General features: G+C 51.8%; 5 protein-coding genes across 5 annotated transcripts; all 5 read left to right on the top strand.

Moving 5' to 3' along the window:
- The first annotated feature begins 895 nt into the window (after positions 1 to 895).
- Positions 896 to 1364, top strand: BJX67DRAFT_66621 (uncharacterized protein). The gene has a single exon (XM_071035295.1). It carries the CDS (start codon positions 1007 to 1009, stop codon positions 1277 to 1279), a length of 273 nt encoding a protein of 90 aa, XP_070887202.1. The 5' UTR covers positions 896 to 1006; the 3' UTR covers positions 1280 to 1364.
- Positions 1365 to 7959: 6595 nt separating this feature from the next.
- Positions 7960 to 9810, top strand: BJX67DRAFT_380417 (uncharacterized protein; the record flags this gene model as incomplete). The annotated part of the gene is made up of 5 exons (XM_071032789.1): positions 7960 to 8052; positions 8108 to 8312; positions 8378 to 8809; positions 8867 to 9061; positions 9119 to 9810. The coding sequence occupies 5 exons, from the start codon at positions 7960 to 7962 to the stop codon at positions 9808 to 9810; spliced, it is 1617 nt and encodes a 538-aa protein (XP_070887201.1).
- Positions 9811 to 10604: 794 nt separating this feature from the next.
- On the top strand, positions 10605 to 15513 carry BJX67DRAFT_351397 (putative leucine permease transcriptional regulator (SAC3)). Its single transcript, XM_071028903.1, has 7 exons — positions 10605 to 10890; positions 11058 to 11780; positions 11836 to 12015; positions 12072 to 13032; positions 13161 to 14177; positions 14227 to 14559; positions 14618 to 15513. Exons 2-7 carry the CDS (start codon positions 11226 to 11228, stop codon positions 15289 to 15291), a joined length of 3720 nt encoding a protein of 1239 aa, XP_070887200.1. The 5' UTR covers positions 10605 to 10890; positions 11058 to 11225; the 3' UTR covers positions 15292 to 15513.
- Positions 15514 to 15872: 359 nt separating this feature from the next.
- BJX67DRAFT_66332 (putative protein N-terminal asparagine amidohydrolase) lies at positions 15873 to 17375 on the top strand. Its single transcript, XM_071035293.1, has 2 exons — positions 15873 to 16155; positions 16243 to 17375. The coding sequence occupies exons 1-2, from the start codon at positions 15981 to 15983 to the stop codon at positions 17277 to 17279; spliced, it is 1212 nt and encodes a 403-aa protein (XP_070887199.1). The 5' UTR covers positions 15873 to 15980; the 3' UTR covers positions 17280 to 17375.
- A 2706-nt stretch (positions 17376 to 20081) lies between these two features.
- On the top strand, positions 20082 to 21014 carry BJX67DRAFT_380414 (putative HLH DNA binding protein (Penr2); the record flags this gene model as incomplete). The annotated part of the gene is made up of 2 exons (XM_071032788.1): positions 20082 to 20610; positions 20662 to 21014. The coding sequence occupies 2 exons, from the start codon at positions 20082 to 20084 to the stop codon at positions 21012 to 21014; spliced, it is 882 nt and encodes a 293-aa protein (XP_070887198.1).
- Positions 21015 to 21636: the final 622 nt, after the last annotated feature.

Raw genomic sequence — 21636 nt, 5'->3', positions numbered from 1 at the left:
GGGGAAAGCCGTTCCTCGCCAGAGAACGGCCAGGCCAACCCATGAACACATTTGAGTGCCCTCACAAATACACAGAGTGTGAACAGTGCAGCCCGGTGTAGTTCGGGAATTCTTTAGTGATCCCATGATTCGCTCGGGTCCCCCCGCGTTACCCGCAGCGTTTTGATGAGTTGGCATTCATGCCAGATGGTTCGACCCACGGTTGAGTTCGCCGCATCCAGGTAACTATTGAGGATTTACCTTAATAATTATCTGCATCAAGCCATTTTTGGTGTGAGAAATGACCATGCTGTCGCACCAAATCAACAATTGTGGGAGGATTGGACATACCACAGCAGCCCTGGCAGCGAACCAAAGGCGTCCTTCATGCGAGCTGGCAAACGTATTCCAAACTCTGGCCCGCTCCCACGCCCCAGGTTTCAAGGGATCCCTCCCGCCTAAAGGAGTCTGGTGGTTGCATATGCATCCGAAGCAGAGCCGTGTCGATTACATGCATGCCTCGAAGAGGCCCGTCCCGGTCATGCATAGTCGACTGGTGGCGACGACATGTGAGGCATACAGCCTGAAGACTGAGCAGAGATATTCCGGCTGAGTTAGCAAAGCAAGAGATGTCGTTGAGAAGGGGAAACACGGATCGCTGAGCCCGAATTCCTTCGGCAAGTGCAGCACGACGACGTCTGGCTGTATTGTGATGGATCCAAGAAGACCTAACACTAGTTGAGATCCAAAAGCCTCGACCCCGAAACCAGAATCAAAGTCCCAGTATGCAAAGGTCAAGCACATTCTCAGACGAACGAAGCCCTAAGGCACTGCTGCCAGGAGTATGAACTCGAGGCTCATCCCCATGCCACTTATGCCAGCACCACAGGCCACCTGGAGATGTAACATGCGCCGAAGTACCTGAACCTGGTGTGCATTGGCCCAAGACCACAAGATCGATCCGCTCGACTTCTGAAGCTCAGGCCGTTGCCACCTCACTTTCGTGCTTTTGTTGTGAGAGAGGATCATGAAACCGGACCTTTTGCCTGGCCATCCACACTGTTGCACGGACTCTATGATTTCCATCCCGTGGGCCTGGCTCCGGGTTCGTCCGACCATCGTCCATGGGTCCTGGAGGTTCGAGAGCCGCCCCCAAGCGGCCAATGCTAGAACGAAGGCGGGGAAGATGAGGGCAATCGAAGAACTGAACAGATATTTTTCGTATCTTTTAACCTTTCTCTGTCTCCTGACTGAAGTACGAAGGAGCAAGAAGAACGTACCTTTGGCATGGCGCGTCTGATCGCAAGCACCAGATGGTTTTCTTGCGATCAAGCGCGAGACAACGCCTGGTCAGCCAATCCCTGGGGAATGAGCTGGGAGCAACGACCTCAGAATGGAAAGCTCAGAATGGGCAATCCAGGGACTAATCGCTGGCAGGTGATTCGGATCCAGAATGCACCCAGCGCTTTGGGGATGGCCGGTCCGAGATCCCCGGAACGCCATCCCCACTGATCAGAGCGACGGACTCCGACGGCTTCTCAGAGGCGTGGTTGAGAGCCAGTCGAATTGAGGGCCAGGCGGAAGATGTCCACCCGGGTCGGGGCGCTTTCGCCCGATCGGGACTCGCCGCACGCGTTCTTTCCGTTTCAGGAAACGCGCGTGAAAATCCATTGATGACAGGAAACCGCCAGAGCGCCAACAAAGTACCAGCCGCCCGTCTCCGCGGGGTTCGCTCCAACTCAATCTCGCTGGCATTTTGACACGCTCAGGCGCAGGTTTCTTTGTCATGACCGATTCTGAAGTCCAGGCTCCGGTCAGAGGACCTTTCTGGCGCTCAGATCTCTCCATGGTCTGGATTCTGGTGCCCTCTGATTTGGAATCTGTTCCCTGAGAGCGGATCTCGGAAAGCGTCGGGTTCTTCGGAGTTCTCCCGTCTTGGTTTGTTGGAAAACAGTCATGAGAAGAAGAATCTCAGGGCGAGCCGAGCAGTGACGCAACCTTGGACCACCTGGGCAGTTCGCTACTCTTCCCCGATCAATCGAAGTGGCAGCCGCGCAAAGATCCAAGCTGTCAGATCCTTCTGGCTGTGGTCATGAGCTGCTCGCGCACGCGTGAGAGTGAGGCAGGGCAATTGGTCTGATTCAATCACCTCAACATTCCCAACCTGCATTCTTCACCCCAGAAGCCCCTCGTTTTGGTGAAGGGAGCATCGTGCATCAGTGATCCCCGAATGATCTTCAGGTGGGGCCTTAGGAGGGCCAAAGTCCACAGTCTCCTCATTCAGTCTCGCACCCTGAGCAGCTTCACGCTTGACCTCGTCAACACAACTTCGAGGCGATCCTCATCGCAATGCTGCTGATTATATGAATGGAGAGACCCATGAGTCCTTGCAACACCCCCTCCCCAATCACAACCCTGAGCAATGATCCTACCAGTCATCTCTGAACATCCCCCTTGGGCACCAATCTGATAATCTCCTGCGATCCGTTGCCCAATATTGAAGACGCTAAGAATGAGGATTGAGAGTCAACTTGGTCAGGCAAGCCCAATGATGTGCCCGAATTGCTTTCTTCGGACAAAGCGGTCCAAATAAAGGCCAATAGCGCTTGGGTGAGTTACTAGGGCCGAGCGCTAACTGGACAGCGACAAAAATAGGGCCAGCGAGCGGGACAACCTCGAGATTTGGCAGCTCGTTGATCGTCGGTGACTGTCAGCCTGTCAGCCGAGGGTGCTTGAAAAATCGAAGCTTGGGCCCTGAGACAGACGCCCCTGGCCCCCCTCCCTTTCATTTCAAAGTCGTGTTTCTTTCCCCCCTCCGATCCGGGCGCAGTCCGATATCAGAATGCTTGGCTTCCTAAATTCTTTCGACCGTTGTAGCAGAAAACGGTGGCACGTCACGAAGACCAAATGGTCTTAATACTTCTCGGAGTCGGTGACGTTGCGGCAAGCGCGGCATTCACTGTCCTTTTCCATGGCAGCTCGAGAGCCCAGCTCACAAAGACGCCAGATTCCAATTCTCACCGCTCGATGTCAAATACGTCTCGCAAATGCGAGCTGACGTCGTTGGACATGATATGTACATGATGAAATTCTGGGCTGGTGATAACAGGCGAATGAGCGTTGCTAGAGTTCTTGAAAATCTACATTTCATTCTTGAACGACTCTCCTTCGCGGAGAGGACATCCTTGCTTTGAACCAGGATGAGTAGCATGGCCAAATGCAGGAGCATGGGTTCGTGTTGGAGAACAGTTCCCCACACCGTGCTGTGGCGTTGCCTCAAGCTTGAACAAAAAGACAAAACATCACGAGCGGAGAGCGGATGGCATCCACGAGGCTGCACCGCAACGAAAGTTACGAGGGCGGACCGGCGAATCAACCGTTCATGTCATCCGCTTGACAAGTGATTATTCATGTCAAGCGTCAATCAGGGGGGGACTGTCATTTCAACGGTGTCAGTTGAACTCGCAAACCAAGCACCCCGAGGATCTTCCCTGACGTTTCGAGAGGGAGTAAGGGACTTCAGCATCAGTTCTGATTAACAAAAAACCGCAAAATTCGATGCTTGGACTGCATTTCCTCTCTGCTGCCGCGTGTCTCGACGGTGGAGGGCGGGGATCACTGGTCTAAGATGGCATTGTTTGACAAAAGAAAGGGAGAGGCGAGCATCGACTCGAGCATCACCCAAGCGAGAGGGATTCGGCTGCCTTTTCCTTTTCCCCTGCATTTCCGACGCTTGATGACCAGCCCCAATGGGGAGCTCCAATCCCGATTCTGGATAACGCATACCGGATGGTGTCCCTCAGGATCGAGGTGATGGGACGAGCGATATATGAGCGCCTGCCACAACGACGCATGCCACACGGATTGGAGGACGGAAGGCTTCTTTCTTCATCGCACCCAATCTTAAGGACTAATTTTCGAGCCTCGATGAAGTGAGCGGGAGGCAACGGATTGCCTTCTCATCGAGAGCCTTTGATGGAGAGATAAGCTGGAGATGGTCTGCATGGGTGGACAGTTGGAATCCTTCAGGACGGTGGATCCACTGGGCGATTTAACTGTCGTCCCGTTTTTGAGAGGAGGGGTAAAATTCCCAAGGTCTCAGGGAGCCAACGACCGCTCGAATCTTGCTCAAGGATCACAATGGTGTCTGGGGGAGTGTGGAACATGGAAAATATTCCAACACCAGGGTCGAGAGGAAGCGCCCTGCTTTGTTGCCATTCGTAGCTGTGTCATTCACTGGGAGGGACTGTGGTGGGCAGCCATCTGGAGGATCCTGAGATCTTGCGAGCGAAACAAATGCATGACTGCAGCAGTGCCGCCGCTGAAATTTTTCGGATTATGCCCTGCAAGATAGCCGGCAGGAGGGGCTGCTTGAAGCAAGATTGAGTGCTGGTGCCTCTGGTACCGTCCCAGGGGAGAGGTAACTATATGTAAAGGGACAGTTAGCGTGCCAACAGAGTTTCGCTTCAGCAGGTTGTGAATCTTCACATCGAAACACAATCATCGTGCCATTTGGAAATGAAGTCCGTGTAACTTCGGACTCCATGCCGAGGGTTGAGAACTTGAGAAGCCTTGCGCCCTCCACCCAGTAACCTGGAAATGCCCCCAGATGGCGCTCAAGAGACCTGCGACCGCCCCCTTCCTTGGCGGATACACCGGAGATCCCCCTCTGTCCGTTCCTGGCATCTTCACCTTTCTGCATTCCTTCCGTGCATCAATGTCTCCTGGAAACCCTCAATTTTTCTCATCCAATCATTCATCCAGCTGTCACTCGGCGTGACCAATCTTCAGGCTGCTTCGTCTTTTGACAATCCCTTCCATTGGGGTGGCCCAGTGCCAATGCCAACACTCCTTCAGAAAGTCCTTCTAGTCCAACAAAATGAGGGAGTGTAAGCGCGTTCAAGCTCGCCCGCCATTCTAGCTCGACAATCGCACAAAAAAGCTCTACCCGCACTTGCCGAACCATTCCCGAAGGGGCTGCTTGATGTCCGTCCTACGGAATTTCGAAGCGCATCCGACCAGGGAAGTCAGAAAGGAGATGCTATTGTGATTTTCATCTCGTCTCTTGGTGGCTTCGCAATCCTGCCCCAATTGGCGTGACTGCGTATTCGTACCTTTGTGCTGGGACCTTGAAACTTCGGCGATTTTCCTAGTGGGACGCCATCCGAGATCGTCCTGTTTCTCCTCGGGAGAGTGCACGGATTGTTCCCAAACGACTGGTAGCCCCCTCCAGGAGAATCAAAGACCTGGAAACCACAATCAAGACGGATAAAAGCCAAGACGGCGTCTTTCTCCGATCTCTGGGCTGGGATGAAAACCCCAGTCACGCCGTCGCCTCTGACAGACACCGGGATGGCAGTGGCAGCTTGTCTCGTATCCAGGATCAGAGATACAACGCTTGGCGTGTCTCATGGATGCACGAAAGTCCTTCTCGTTTGGGCCGACTGTTGATGCCCACAGCGCAGAAATTTCCGAAGTGGTATTCTCTGTCAAGAACATGGCAGGAACGGGTTGACCTTCGACGAACTGAATGTCTGTCGACTTTCTGAGGAACCTTCTGCCACATTTCTCAAAGACACCCCGCTCGGTATCCTCGCCCAAGTGTGGAGATTTGTGGGACGGCCCTGAAGATTTGCGGCTTGTGCTTGATTGAGTTGGTCTCATCTCGTCGAGGTCACACAAGCTGCACGCCATCTGAGACGGATAATTGGAATCGGATCGTCCTGGCCACTCAGTATCTAAAGCATAAAGTACGACTGCTTGTTCCCATCTTCTTCAATGTGACATGAGTAAGTTTCGGACAAAGTCGTATCCGTTTTCCCAAGGACAGTTATCAAAGCTCGCTTGGGAGATCCGCGGGAGGCCCCCTGTCAGGAACCATCGACGATTGTCCCCAACGGCAGGGTGCACTAAATCCTTTCGAATGGCTCCGGGCCACAACCGCGGAGATACTGTTCGTGAATTAAATTAATTTCCAAAAAAAGGAAACATACAGTCAAATACACGGGCCACAAGAGCCGACGATGTGGAGGGGTTGGCCATGAGTCGGGCTCGCAGCGAAAACGACGTGCCGTTTCCAACAAAAAAGAGGGAACTTGAAGGGACCGTCAGGGCAAAAGCAAAAGTCCGAGAGCACTGGAATCAGTCCCGGAAAGAACATCCCTGGAGGTGTTTAAATTGTACTAGTAAGAAGTGTGGCTGTTCGCTTTCAGGAGCTCCGCTAGTGAACCCGACTCACACCCTCGCGATTCAGCCCAGGAAAGTGCTTTTGTTAGCCTGGAAAGAAAAGAATCAGTATTTGAAGTTTCCTGTTGATGAGGGATGATCATTTGGTTTTCCATGAAGCAGTTGAAAGCAGAGTTCTGGGACGGGGCGGCTGCGACGATGGGAGACCCGCCCAGACCGAGCTCCCCAGGACTGGTCATTCCAGATGTCCCTGCGGCAAGTGTCAGTGCCATTCGAGACCGGAAACGGAGGGAGACAGCCTGGAGGAGAAAGGAGATTGGGTGCGAAGTGACGCTGGTGTGGAGGACGGGGATCTACAAATCGCAGCCCATGTTGGCGATGGAGGCCAGACTGAGCAAAAGCAAATACAAGGTCAGAAAAAAGAACGAGATTGGTTTTCCAGAAATCATGATTTTCGATTGATTTTAATAAATGAAAAATATATATTTTTTCCCCTCTAAAAAATCGAGAAAAAGCAAAATCTAAATTCCCACTTTCCTGCATGTCCTTCCTGCAGACATGCATTGTGCCGGTGCCTTTCAGCAGTGTTTCGGCCTTGACCATCAAATGTGCCCAGGGATCATCCATGTTGTTGGAAACCTCCCAACTCGGCATGGGTGCGATTGGAGGTCCTTTGAGGAAGAGAAATCGGGGGCTCTCGAGCGAAAAGAAGAGAGGCGCATCGCTTAGCATCTTGCAAGACACTGAAAAGCCATCTCCTCCCCCAGTCAACAACCCAGTCCAGTCCTTTCGAGTTCCCAGGACGAACACCACCATCACTTTCTTACGACCTTTATAAGCCCCCCCGTACCACTCATTGGCTTCCCCCTTCCTTAGCCATCTTCACATCCTGCTCATCACCCGAGGTTGCCTCGTCCGTCCCTCCTGGCCGGACGACCAAGGTCTACAATACAACCTCCACCAAGTATATACAGCCTGGAATCCCGCTCGTGTCACCTTCCCCCTCCGTTGACATCCCATCGTTCCCGTCAACGCAGGGAGCATTTCGCGTCTGTTCGAACTGGATTGCGTCCCCTGCACCAAAATTGTGTGTGATACAACCGTCCTCCCAATCGGATACTGGCAGCGTTTCCTGCAGCTCTCTCGCTCACCCCGCCACCTGACCCTGCGATCTCCCAACGTTTCCAAATAGTCTCCATTCTTCGAGCTCCGGTAAGCTGCGTGTGCCTCGAACTGTGATTCCATCCCCATCCCCGCTCATCGTCCCTCTGTTTGGCTGGTGTACTGGTGATTTCCACCCCCTCCGGTTTACTCTCACGGAAAACTCCACTGGGTGAGTGGAGGAAATGCTAGCCGTGGTGTTGACTCCCGTCTGTCCTGAGTCGCCTGCTTGTCTGCCATCACCTTGCTTGCCTGTTCGTGTTGAAGATGCAATCATGCGCCCTCTCAAAGCTAAAACTGGTAGCTAATTCGGATAGCTATTGCCAGATCGGTGGTGTTGCATCCTCTTTCACCAAACAATCGCTCACTCGCTTCGTTTGGTTGAAGACATCACTTTGAGGCCTCACGACTCGAGAACTTCGACCTAAAGTACGCTATCTCACCGAGGAGCAAGTACAAATTCTCAAGCTTTCCCCTCACGTTCACTCTCTATTCAGCTCGGCGGTGCTTCACGATCATCCATATGCTTGGGCTGCCACATTCTAATTAACTGGAACTGTGATACCTGTTACCGTGAATCGAGCTCATTTTCCAACTTGGCTCTAACTGTCTTCGAGCTTAATCGACCGCACCATGGTTGTCAACGCTTCAGTCTCTAAGTTAGGGTCCGCCAAACGGCCCTTGGCCTCGTTGCAAGACGACTGTCACGGCTGGGATCCCGCCCTGGTGAGTGAGAATATCCAGACCAAACATTATCATAGCACTAACAAGTTGTGCCCAGCCCATGAGCGCTCCGTTGCACCCATCTGTCAACCTCCCCTTTGCGCACTATGCCTTGATATACCTCGACAACATGGGGAAGCTCAAGGTTTCCGAGTCGCCGTCCATTCAGGAACAGAACCGGACTGTCTTCACTCCTGAAGTTCGTGAGAAGTTCCTTGAGATTCTTGGATCCAAGATTGGGTACCACAAGCCATTGTTACGTCGTATGTGCTGTCAACAGACTCGCCTCTGATCCTTTGTCGCTTTGGCTTATTATGTTGAAACTTAGGTGCCTCAGCGGCTCCCTATGCGTATAACCATACTCATGAAATGTCGTACCATCGTCAGGGTAAACGTCGCAAGGCCTCGGCCCATGACTCGGCTCTTGAGATAACCTTTAGTGAAAGATTCCCTGAACCTACTCCGCAAGTGGTCTCGACACCTACGAACAATATGGTGGCGTTGGAGATTGGTGACACCGACAAGGTCCAAGATTACTATGAGACCGCACTCAAACACTTCCAGCAGATAAACTGTCGTCTTATTGCTAAGGCGTTCATCAAATTCATCGAGCCCCGCAAGCAAGTGAAGCACCCTTACAACGGCGGCAGACCACGAGCAGGTGCACCACCTGGTGAGAAGGGGGACCCGGAAAGGACTAAGCCTGAATGGTGGCCCGCTGGGGTTCAGCACAAGGAACCGGACCACCTTAAGAAAGAACGTGAGTAACCCAAAGCTGGGTATCTTCCTTTGGGGTGACTCTGACAGCGGGCGGTAGAACGTCTTCGTCTCTTGATTCATATCCTGCGCAAGCTTGGGAAGTTCAATATTACAGCGGAGAAATTGGAAGAAGTTGCACGCGACTCGAAACGACAGCTTCGGCCCGAAGAAAGCATCGAGGAAAAAATGGAGATACTAAATGAGATATTCAAAGTTCGGAAGCTAGAAGAGCGATTTGAGCGAGGAGAAGTTGGTATGTTTTTTAGTTTTATCGCATTCCGGAAAGTGTCCAAACTAATCCAGCCCCTAGATGCGGACACTGTAGTATTCATTCGCAATCGAGACGCGCCTGCTAAGGACGTGAAGGATAATGAGTCTGTCGTCAGCGATACAGAGCAAAAGTTTGAGATTGAAGAAATTGAGGATGCCGAGGAGGTTCCTTCGGTGTCATCCTCAGAACATCTGTCTGCCTCTTTCGCCTCGGTAGACCCTTTACCCCTGAGCCGTTCTTTCAGCATGGGCAACGACAGAGGCCAAACCCTCCCGATGAATGAATCTTTTAGCTTCGAAGAAACCTTGAACCAGGAACGCTCATATTTTCCTTCAACCGGGGGGTACACCAATGAATACTCATCACATCCCATCCTCGAAGCACCTACAACATCGGGCGTGGTCAGCCCTCATGAACATCCTGGTGGCTTTGATTATTTATCCCACGCTCCTATGGCTGCTTCCGTCGCAAGTGAACACCAGCGCCCTCTCTCGATGCCAATGCAGCACCTTGGGCCCTACGACACTTGGAACTCACCCTTCCGCCACAATGCGTACAACTCGATGGAGTACGCGGCCACTCAAACACTTACTCAAAACCCAATGCACTATCCGATGTCCTTATGCCAACCTCACCCTCACGATCTACCGCGTGGTCCAGATCTAGGCCGTGAAAGACCCTCGCATATGGAACTTATGGGTTCCAGGACCTCGATTTCCAGGTCATTCTGAGCTTGACTGTGGAACCTTCCCACGCTCATGTTTTCATTGCTGCACCTCTCCCCTTAGCACTTCTGCAGGTTTGGACGACTTTTCATTTAAACGACCTTATGACTCATGTGAACGAATACCATCTCGCTGGAGTTCTACTACTCTGTTTCGATTTTACAAAGACAGCCGCATCCCCGCCACGAAGGCATGCTTGGCCTTCTATTTATTGACGGATGCGGTGGATGCACTTTTCAACTTTCGACACTGTTGAGCTGCCCCCGTGAATATACATACTGATTCTCTTTTTTGCGATATTATTTTCTGTTCATGACGAACATTTTCCAGTGTGCTGTTTATATACGAAACAAAAGTCGGTGGGTTGATAGCACATCAGCGGATCTGAGATGCATTGAGCTTTGTTGGAGTTGTTTTTGGTTGGGAATGTATGCTTGATAGAATTTTTTTTTTGGGAAGCGAGGGCGCATGTGGCGAGGCTGGAGAAGTCTGTTCTCGACGGACAGAACAACCCCGGTGACGGTTCGATTGTTTTGTGTATATAGCAGTGTTGATGAGAGTAAATAGTCCCAACGTGAATATGAGACCCTTTGATAACAAACAAGGAGTATCTAACCATTCAAGGGCTCAATTGCAACCGTTCTTTGGGGAATTTGTTCGTTCGAGGTCAGTATACAGCACTGGCCATAGTTAGATCAGGTCATCCGCGGCTAATCATAGACGCGCGTTATTCGCGCTTAAACTCCGCGCTCGCCCTCCAGGTTCACGAACCTCTCCGCGACAAAGAGCAATTCATTCGTGTCTTTGAAGACGTCGTGGAGTGATAGTACTCTTCACCAACCTACTCAAGCCTCGATTTTCTTTTTATGTTTTCGCTGAATACCGACTACGGCATCCATCAATTCAACGAACGAAATCGGACTTCCGATTCGCCTCGATCACGCTCTCCCTCAAGCAACCCCGAGCTTTGGAAACACGGCAAGAAGTCGGTATTCGCGAGACACGGGTGCAATATCCGGCGCTCGTATGCGATATAATCCAATCAACCTTTGGAACCTACTCGAGTGGTCGATTTTTGAGATCAAGGTAGCCGATGACCTTCTCTATATCCTTCGCCGTCCGTCCTATCGCTCCCTTTCCCTTGCCTCCGCTCTTCGTCCCCTCCTCGCCATATTCGCGTCGCTATGATACAATTCTTAAAGTGTATATGGGCTGACTCTGATTATGCGCCTGCCAACGATCACGGTGGATAGCACTTCCAGGACTTCTCTCTCTCGACTTTCACTTCTCCGTGCCATCAGCATTCAACCCCTCGAAGAAATCAAACAAAGCAAAACATATCCGCATAGCAGCACATACTCTGAATTATCTTATAGAATCTTCCCGGCGCCTTCCGCCGCTTCTCCGCCGCTCGCGGTAGAATGACTAGTCCGGCGAACCCTTTCGCTGTCCTCCACCGGACAGATGGAGTTGCGGCCTCAACAGGACGCGGACGTGGTGGAACCTCGACCCGGTCCACGCCTTTTCAAGCCAAGGGTGGCAGCATGAACGCTTCACACAACCCCAGTCTCCGAGGACGAGGGCGCGGACGAGGGACTTCCTCGGCAAGAGCTGGTCGCGGCAATGCGAGGGGTGCGGGTGCGCCAGGAAACACATGGCGGAATAATCGACCAGAAGGCCAGGCAAACGTCTCAGGGTCGAATTATTCGCCGTTTTCCCAGCTGAAGCAGACTTCGCCCTCTGCGTCGCCGACCACTGGAACTGTTCCCCAGCAAAACCCCTCATTTTCAGGTTTCGGAAGAGGATCGCCACAACCGTTTGGGGGGACACCGCCGAGTCGCGGCGGAACCCCTGTGAACTCCAGGAGAGCCCCTCGGAAGCAGCCCTCTGTGAAGCCAACAGACGGAGCAGCTAAGAGTAGCGTGCCTGTGGAAGATACCTCGACTGTAGGTAGCTACAGCGATCGATATGAGCAGGTTAGTTTTCAAGCTATAACCTATCTACCATGACTCTGAGGCTCATCTTGAGCAGCTTAAACTGGATCGCGCCAAGCAAAGGGAACAAGCCATCAAAGATGGACAGATGGCCGATCCCAATCAACCTATGTCCTTGAACAAAGCGATCACCCCCGTAGGAACGTGTACAAGCATGTGTCCCGAGTTCGAGAGAGTCGAACGCATTGTTCAAAAGATGGTTGACAAGAGCGAGAAGGTATTTGAATCACCGCGTTGCATACATCTCTACCTGGCATTTACCATTATCTACAGTATCTTCACCCTGCGACGAACTCACTCCAGAACATGGAGGCGAAGATGCTCAAGCGGTTCAGGCGGTCCGCCGCGGGATACGACGAGCAACTTCCTTCTGATATTCGAACACCTGGAGCCCTTCTCCAAACAATGAACTACTTAACGCGACATGTTATCGGCGGATCAGAGCCTTTAGGTATAATTCACAAGTTCGTGTGGGATCGGACTCGATCGATACGCAACGACTTTTCAGTGCAACAACTCACTCACGAGGAGGATGTGAAAATCGCAGTGACGTGCCTTGAGCGAATCGCCCGTTTCCATATTGTTTCTCTTCATCTGCTCTCTAGCCCTGCCAATGAAGAGCCCTTCGACCGGCATCAGGAACGCGAGCAATTGAACAATACCATGCTTTCGCTGATGTATTACTATGACGACAACAGAGGCCGAATATCATTCCCTAATGAGGACGAGTTTCGTGCCTATTATATCATCTTTTCGATCCACGACCAGCGACCTGACTTGGAAGCCCGTGTGCAGAAATGGCCTGCTGAGCTGAGGAATGCCCCGCGTGTGAAGGCAGCCTTGGAACTTTTCGCTGCTGCTGGAAACACGTGGGACTACCAAGGAACCCTTGACACCAAGAGGCGCAATGCAATCGCGCAAGGTTTTTACACGCGATTCTTCAGCCTCGTCAACTCACCAGGCGTATCGTACCTCATGGCTTGTGTTGCTGAGATCTACTTCAACCACATGCGCCAGACCGCCATTCGTTCGATCTGGAAAGGGTACTGCCGCCAGCCAGCCTCCCAACAACCCAAGAACGAAGAATGGACGGTTGAGGAGCTAACAAGCGTTCTGTGCTTTGATGGTGATGATCAAACAATTCAATTCTGCGAAGCGCAAGATTTGGAATTCGCCGAAAATGCCAACGGTGACCTATATCTCAACTGGGGAACCCGCCATGTTGATTCTGTTGGTATGTTGTATTCTCGACTACGATCTCGCCTGCTGTTCTTCGCCTCCTCCTTCTATGCTCGCTTCGACCGCGCAACGATTCTTTTCCCGCTGGAGCTTACACCAACTGACTTTCTCTACTCTAAATAGCCTTTCAACCATCCTCCGACCACTCCTTCTCCGAAAATTATGTCGAATCGAAGCGTGCAGGTAGAAGCTTGGTTGCTATTGTCCTTGGGCTGAACGTCAAGGAGGCTGCAACACTAGGCATGATCGACAGTTCTCTTCTCTCTGAGCGTGTCTCTGCCACTGCTGTCCATACACAGACACCCTTCGATGTTGACGACTCCCTGTTTGTGAGCGACGATGATAACGAAACGACAGCATCAGCTTCTCCCTCGGACGACATCACGAATGTGATTGGAGTGCCAGCAGCCGGTGCTGGTCTAGCGACTGCCTTCGGGAATTCCTCGCAACCACCCACAAACACTCGAACCGGCCCTACACCGGAACTTTCCTTCCCCCAGCAACCGAGCCAACCTCACCCGCCTGCGAATGCCAACCCTTTCGGGTCCCCGTTCTCCTCGAGCAACTCACTAGGCAGTTCTGTGGCCCCCTCAGCTCCATCTCTTAATCCTTCTGCAAGACCTTTTTCACCATTTTCTTCTCTTCAGACGCCCGAAACAAAGCCAAATACACCACCACCCCCTGCAAACAACGACCAGCCCTCGAACATCTTTTCAAGTGGGACTACTTTTGCTCAGGTAAATCAGAAGGTCAAAGCGCCTGCTGCATCAACCTCGACACCATTCCAATTTCCGAGCGTTCCCCAGCCCGTGACATCCCAGTTCTCAACATTCAGTCCCCCCCAAGCCGCCCAACAACCACCTTCTAGCGTCTCGCCATTTAGTGCTCCTCAACTCTCACCTAACGATAAACCGAATCAAGCTACCGGTTCAACTGCTGGGCAGATTCCCACTAGTATTTTTGAGGTTTCAAAACCTCCTCCCCAAAACCGTGCCCCGTTGTTCAATTTTAACACGCCCGAGCCCACCACCCAGATACCACAGACGACTGCCCTGGGGATCTCGAAATCTCAATCATCTCCTGGGCCAGCTCACGCCCCTCCTTTGTTCGAGCCAAAGGAGTCAGAGGCGAAGGGAGATGGTAAGCTCCTTTCCGTTGTGAAAATTGGCCCGCGTTAACGCTACAGCAGAGGCTCCCTCAATATTCGCGACATCTCAGAAACCACCCATGCAGTCGAATCCTATCTTCCAAGCGCCCCCTGGTTCCCTTCATACCGAGACAAGCTTAGGCCAGCCTGCGAGCCAACCGGTTACTTTCCCCAAGAAAGAGACGTCAAATATACCCGCCTCAGGAAGTCCATCTTCGCCTAGTAATGATACGGTAGACCAACAAGCCTTTCCTCCAGCACCGACATCGACCAAATGGGAAACGGCTGCACCCAGTGAGCCCCTGTCAGATTCCCGTCCTGACGCCCCTGAGGCAAGTTCTCATGCACCTGTGGATGCCATTAGCAAAGAAAAATGTAAGCATACTGTTGCATCCGCATCGACCCAAATATTCAACCTGCTAATCTCCGACAGCGTCTGAGGGAGCTGCACAAGACGAAGCTGAGCGTCAACTTGCTTGGATAAACTCTTTGAAAGAGGCTGCAAGTCGCCGACGGAAGACAGTGTCAACGACAACAAGTCGAAAGCGAATACTGGAGGAGCAAGAGAATTCCCCCGCGGAGGACAAAGACAAAGGCAAAGCGCCGAAGGTACCAAAACCAGAGCCGCCTCCTCGAAAATCAATGGCTCTTTCTTCTATGAAGCCATTGCCCAAACTTCCAATCCTCGAGGCAATTGAATCCATGACCGCGCAGAAGCCCGCAGAAAAGAAGCCCGAGCCTCCTAAGCCTAACAACGTCGATGAAGATGAGATTCTTCTTTCGGCCGCGCGTATAGCCGCCGAGTCTTTACGAAGTGGACCGCGTCTTCTGGACGGGCTCTCTGCACCTGCACACTATGAGCCTTGGCGGTCTTCTTTCAGCCCCGGGAGTAGTGTCGCCTCCTCTGTCGCGTTTTCCCGAAGCCAATCACCCCAACAATCTGTCAATGGATACGACATCGCCCTTGCGCCGGACAATAACCTCGGACTCGGACGGACGCTGTCGCGAACTGAGCAAAGAATCAGGCTCACTGGCGGCAAGGGACTGGCATACAAGCCTCTGAATTTTACACCCGAGAAGTCGTGGCACACACCCCCGAAGAAATAAAGTGGATTGGACATACTGTTAATACCCTTAGAATTTTGTATCTATCTCCCCGAACAGACTCGCCATGGACGTCTAATGTTTTGGTATTTGCATTGTGTGGCGTTGTTCAGTGGGTTCCCTACCTGGATGTATTTCTTGCCTGGGTGGAGTTGGCGTATATTATTTGATAGTTTTGGGGTGAAATTCATGAAGCTGCATGTCACGCAGTTCCTGCCATACACACTTATATTCTCAGTGTAATCCTCATCTTAGAATCTTTGCCCTCAAAGACAGCTGCAACGCAGTCCTTGTAGTAGTCACATGACTCATCGGATTCCTAACCAATCAAACCATCACCAGCGACTTCGCGATAACAACCATCTATCAAAGTCACTCCAATAATATCAAATGAATGCAACAACACCATCAGCTTCAAATAAAACTCTGGTATCATCAAAATTGGCGGCCTAATTCCTATTGGCGTTGGAATCATCCAACGTCAACTGACCCTTGCACCATTCCACGGTATTCGCAGTATCGTCTCTTCAACGGCCCAGTGCACGAGCAGAACGGACCGTAGGGGATTGCATGGCCTGAGCGCTCTAAACGCCAGCAGAGTTCTAAGACTAGACAATACTTTCTCACCATCTTTAATACGGCCCCGACTATCTTTCCTCTTTTCAAATATTGTTCAAACCCAGTGCAGAGGAATGAGAATCGCGACGGTGCAATTCGCACCGAAACTGGGCGATGTCGAGGGGAACATCAAGAGGGCTGAAAAGGTGTTAAAGAATGCAACAATCAAGGCTCCTGGTCAGGAAAATGGTGTTTGTGTTGAGGAAGGGAAGCTAGATATCTTGGTCTTACCTGAGTTAGCGTTCACGGGTTAGTGAGATTGTTTTCATTCCATGGTGTTTCTGGACCTCCCCCTAAAGCAAATACGCTGAGTACAGCTACTAATACGCAGTCCAGGCTACAATTTTCCTTCACTGGAAGCCATAAAACCGTACCTGGAACGAGCGGGCCAAGGCCCGTCCGCTACCTGGGCGCGAGAAACAGCCAAGCAACTTGGCTGTAAAGTCTGCGTGGGTTATCCCGAGATAGAACTTCCCTCTTCTGAGGATGGCGGCGGCCAACGGGAAAAATATTACAACTCTCTACTTGTCGTCGATGAAAATGGCGACGTCCTCCACAACTACCGTAAGGCGTTTCTCTATTATACGGATGAAACATGGGCGAGCGAGGGAAGTACGGAGCTTGGGTTTCGCAAGCTTACGTTCAAAAATCCCTCCTCAAAATCTGTACTTGAAGACCCCTCACCTGTGGACAATAGTGGAAGCCGGAGTGGACTTGGGGAGGAGAGAGAGATACCAACATCCTTCGGCATCTGCATGGACATTAACCCCTACCGCTTCGAGGCCCCCTATACAGCCTTCGAATTCGCAACCCGAGTGCTAGACTCCAAATCCCAACTCGTCATCCTCTCCATGGCCTGGTTAACTATGCTAAGCCGCGAGGAACTGGACGATCTACGCGGAAAGCCGGAACTAGATACCTTCAACTACTGGATCCAGAGGTTTATGCCCCTTATCCGGAAGCGTATCGCATATGCGTCTAACGCTGACGTCACGAATAACAATAACACACACACTCAAGGAGACCACGACAAGAGCGACAAGGAAAGGGAAGGTGAAGGGGACCAAGAGAGAAGAATCATAATCGTCTTCGCGAACCGGGCAGGCGAGGAGGATGGTGTCCCACTCGCGCGTTATGCGGGGACGAGTGCCGTCATCGCTGTCTCCCAGCGACCGCGAGCGCTTTCGGCAAATGCTGAGCCGAGGAGTAGTAGTGGGGGATCGTCAGATGAGGACGAAGAAAAACCGGATTTCGATGTTAGGATTTTATGCTGGGATGTGCTGGGAGCGAGCAGCGAGGGGTTCTGTTTTGCGGATACGACGCGTGATCCGGAGATGGTTTTTCAGTTGGTTAGGGCGGGAGGTAGGGGGTGATTTGCTCTGTATCTTGGGATAGTTCCGGTAGGTGCATAGTGGTGGGTAGTCTGGGTGTTTAAGGGCGTGGTTGGTGGTTTGTATATAGACGGATATTTTATATACTGCGAATCTGGGCTCTGCCGGCGACCGGATGGGGGCAGTATGCACCAGCCTGTACATTCGCAGTAGGCTAATCAACTGTAGGCAATCTAAGGGAGCTCGTTTTCGTTCAAGTACGGGATTTCTATACATATGTGGAACGGAATGCTCGGGCCCGAAACATTTACATTCCTTATCTGACGTAGCGGGACAGATCTGTTACGCATACTACCTTCACCTTGAAAAGACACTGAATGTAAGGGTTCCGCTGTACCTACCACACCCTCAATATCAAGATCATGTGGGCCACTGACTGACATGCATCCATGTGACACAGGAAGGCTTAGCTACTTGTATATTAGTGTGTATCATAGACACATAGCGCCCCAAATTCCGTCATATCAAGAAGATCCCGACGGGTAACGAAACGGAAACGAAACCACATATTCTAGATCCCATACCCGCATTAAGACGGGAGTTAGCTTCTTCTTCTTCTTCTTCTTCTTCTTCCTCCGTCTTCACATCGTTCGACGGGGTAGGATTTGGTCCAGGTTATCTCATGATCAGTCTTAACTGGGCCGATCGACGGTCTTTATCAGATGGTTTTCTTCAGAGGCCCTGTTTCTAATTAGACCTTGGGTGCGACTCTTCCAGGTCCACAATGATGGCACCGGTTGAAGTTTGTTTGATGACTGCATGTGACTAGGGCTGGAATGGGCCACATCTCGGAGAATCGGGAGGCCAGTGGAAGGGGATTCTTGAAGGATGCCATAAGTAGTCGTTTCTGGCGCGTCTTGGGGGGTAGGCCACTTATGAAGTCCTAGGCGAGGGGGTAAGAAATTACCCACGGAGGTGGTTAGAGCATGGTAAAGGGGAAGGGGGGAAGTCGGAAGGCTCTTTTCTCTAAGCCCAACGCAGCTGAAACCGTGGGCGACTCAAGAGATTGTCGAGAACGTGATGGGCCTATGAGACAGCACCTCGCGAGCATGGGCTGAGACCCCGTCAGCAAGGTCATCTGCTCTCAGCTGAAGAGGGTATTCTGACAGAGCCAAAGAAGGTCATCAAAGTTGAGATAAAAAGCGCATTCAGACAGAGAGTGTGGATGATCGGCAGCTAGGAAACGACATAGGAGATGGACCGTGCGACCCCATGTTGCCTCCTTCCTCGAGGAGGGTCGGCCCGCGGGGGAACAGCAGGTACTCCAGGTGTGAGGCGGCAGGTGCTCTCCAATTAAACAAGGGCGGATGGATGCATCGTGAGGCTAAACCCCGGGTAATTGATCCGTGAGGTGGGAGAATTGCAGGGGAGTATCGGCCATGATCGTCAAGTGTGTGAATCTTTCCAGGTCTCTGATGGTCTTATCAGGCATGCTTTCACTCCAGCGGCAGTCAAGGAGGGTTGCAAGCCCCACGTGATTCTAGGTGAGCCCCTCCTCCGAAAGCCAGGCTGGGCAAGGCCATCAGCCAATTAGCGAGGTGGACGACACGCTCGAGAGAGGGAGGGGCACGGGATTCCGGCACATGACATCGACGAGAGAGAAGGAGGGAACCAAACCGGTTGGATCAGACGTTATTTTCTCAGCCTTGGGGAGATTCATGCAAGGAATGCTGCTCTGGAGAAGACGGAGCGGAAACATCTCCCATCTCTGTGACTGGTCATATCATAAATAGAGAGTGTTGCGCAGCTGGGGTTACGGCCTCCCAACAAGATCGCGAAGCCTCGGCATCAGGTGACTTTCGTGCGCACTGGGCTTCTTCGGGCCGCCGCAGCAGCAGCGCTTCTCCTCTTTTGAGTCCTCCTCCCCACGTGAGCAGTCGACCTCTCTCTACTCCTCCATGTATCCCTTTTTTCCAGCGTAAACGCTGCCACTTCTATTTGCTCAAGCTCAAATTCGGCCGGTCTGTTTTTCTCGATACAGAGGTTCCTCTCGCACCGCTTTCCTCTGTTTTCAAAGCTCGAGTTCCTGCGTCTGCGATACGATTCGCGATACTCTTGTTGTTGTCCGTGGCAGGTGACTTGCTGTCAGGTGATAGAGAGAACCATCCCAAGGTACAGAGAGCTCTCTTTCCCATCCTCCATCTCTTTTGCTTTGCTTTTCTATCGCGGCCCACTTCAACGGCCATCGTGTTATTGGAGCCTCAGCTCCCGGCGCCATGTCGTTCTCGCTCCCCGCTGTGAGATTGACTGGTGGTGGCTGAAGTTCATTTTTCGCGGTTCTGCCGGTCGCAGAGACGTCATGACGCGCCAGGCGGCTCATGTGTCTCCAAGCCCATGAGCTTTGCTGTATATTATTTCCTGTATTTCTCATTCTGCTACTCGGTGCTTTCCGTATCCTTTGTGATTTGCCTCTGCAATCAGCCCCTCTTGTCAAAGTGTTGTTGATGTTGCAATAGCGCGTCAGCCAACGCGTCTCCCCTCACAAAAGTAGGCCAGTCACCTGAGAGCCAGCACAACACAGCGCTCGGATGGCAGGGCATGAATGCATCTTGCTTCTTATAGCACTACTTTGATGGCTTTGTTCGGCTCTATGGATGCTATTCGTGCTTCGCATGAACCACTTACCTGCAGTCTGCTAACTGCTTATCTCTCAGAACCAGTGGGACTTATCAGAAACACAAGAAGTCTCTTATCTGAAAGATCTCAATTTGGCTGGTACGAACTGCCAATCTGTCTTGCGCAATTCGCGGACTAACGTGTCGGTTTGCTTGTAGACATCTGACCATGGCCGACACACAACTCGGCGCCTCAGAAGGCAATTTGGTCAAGCGCAAGCGCGAGAGCAGCGACAGCGGCGGTCAAGAGGCTCAGCGTCTAAACCGATCTTCCCATGGAAGCAACGGCAGCATCACTGGCCCAGACGCGCAGGCCAACTTTACTCACAGCTCTCTCGGTTCTTACGACCACGGCCTCCCCAACACGGCCGCGGAGCTTAACATTGACCAACAGATTCTTCAGCATGTCGGAACTCAAAATGGGATCTCTGATGAGAATGCCCTTACTGCTAAGGCGGCGCTAGCTGCCCATAACCCTCAAAACAAATACCCCCCTCCCCCGGATACCACTTTCGATAACAACCTGGCTCATGGCCTGACGTTCGGAGACGACATCGGCCAGAGCATTGGCACTACTCACAACCACAACTCTACTGCTGCTGCAGTTTACGCTGCCCGCGAGGCGCAAAGCATGAACCAAAAACCCACTGTTGGTTCGCCGGAGTGGCACCAAATCCGCAAGAATAACCACAAAGAAGGTAGATCGACTCACCTCATGTATCGTAAGTACATGCTAACCTGGCTGCTAGTGGAACGTCGGCGTCGTGAAGCAATCAATGAAGGTATCAACCAGATTGCTCGCCTCGTACCAAACTGCGACAAGAACAAAGGCGCCATTTTACAACGCGCTATTGAATACATCAACCAGCTACACGAGGAGAAAAGGCAAATGGGCGAGCGATGGGAACAGAGCAACATGACCACGAACCACGCTATCAATGAGATCAGCGCCCAGAACTCGAAGTTGAAATTAGAGGTTAACCGCCGTGGCGACATTGCGCTGAAGTGGCTTGAACGATGTCGCGACGCAGGACTCGAATTCGAGGACTATGAAGAAGCCAAGGAGCTAGACGCTCTTGATGTTGACCAGAATCAGGTGTAATTTCACTTGTGCTGAGTTCTCGTTGATGCCCTTTGCACGTTTGTTGTTCTCTACTCGACCCCCACAATGACATGCTCAAATGAAGATGACGTTTGTGCGCCTCATTCCATCGACGCCTACGGCTGTCGCTTCTCTGCTTACATCGGATGTCTGCGGAACATGTGTTCCGATCTCGGTTCACTGATTTCACTCCGGCTCGGTTCTTGTGGTCTTGTTATATGGAGATGACGATGTGGATGTGTCCTTCTTTAATTCTATGTCGGGGATTGACAGGTTATTTTTCCTCGCTCCGCTTCTTTCTGTACGTTATTCAAGGATGGGCTGGCGAAATAGGTTCGGGAGTTGTTATTTTGCTGGTTGAGTTGTAGTGTGCACAGAATGCAGGTATTCTTTTAATACGCTTAGTCGCTCATCCGCGTAGGGAATGCGGTATACTCTAGATTGGCATGTAATAACTGGCGGAAGACAAATATAGGCAGGAAGAAGGATACTGGACAACCCCATCTCGAGCCTCAACTAACCAGTACAACGATATTATGCATCTGGAAGGAGCTGTCCGCATCACCTCCGAAAACACGACACTTAATCACTCCCAAAGAGCAGCCCTCAATCTTCGAGCAAT

Source organism: Aspergillus lucknowensis, assembly GCF_044049455.1.
Source record: "Aspergillus lucknowensis strain CBS 449.75 chromosome Unknown BJX67scaffold_15, whole genome shotgun sequence".
Taxonomy (NCBI): Eukaryota; Fungi; Ascomycota; class Eurotiomycetes; order Eurotiales; family Aspergillaceae; genus Aspergillus; species Aspergillus lucknowensis.
Note: the sequence above shows the minus strand (reverse complement) of the source record. Positions and strands in the feature narration are given on the sequence as shown.

Bases quoted from the DNA above. Each gene is read 5' to 3' on its own strand.
- BJX67DRAFT_66332 (XM_071035293.1), top strand. From the start codon at position 15,981: ATGAGAATCGCGACGGTGCAATTCGCACCGAAACTGGGCGATGTCGAG. The intron at 16,156-16,242 runs GTTAGTGAGATT...TACGCAGTCCAG, and splicing joins ACCTGAGTTAGCGTTCACGG to GCTACAATTTTCCTTCACTG.
- BJX67DRAFT_66621 (XM_071035295.1), top strand. From the start codon at position 1,007: ATGAAACCGGACCTTTTGCCTGGCCATCCACACTGTTGCACGGACTCT.
- BJX67DRAFT_351397 (XM_071028903.1), top strand. From the start codon at position 11,226: ATGACTAGTCCGGCGAACCCTTTCGCTGTCCTCCACCGGACAGATGGA. The intron at 13,033-13,160 runs GTATGTTGTATT...TACTCTAAATAG, and splicing joins CCGCCATGTTGATTCTGTTG to CCTTTCAACCATCCTCCGAC. The intron at 14,178-14,226 runs GTAAGCTCCTTT...ACGCTACAGCAG, and splicing joins GTCAGAGGCGAAGGGAGATG to AGGCTCCCTCAATATTCGCG.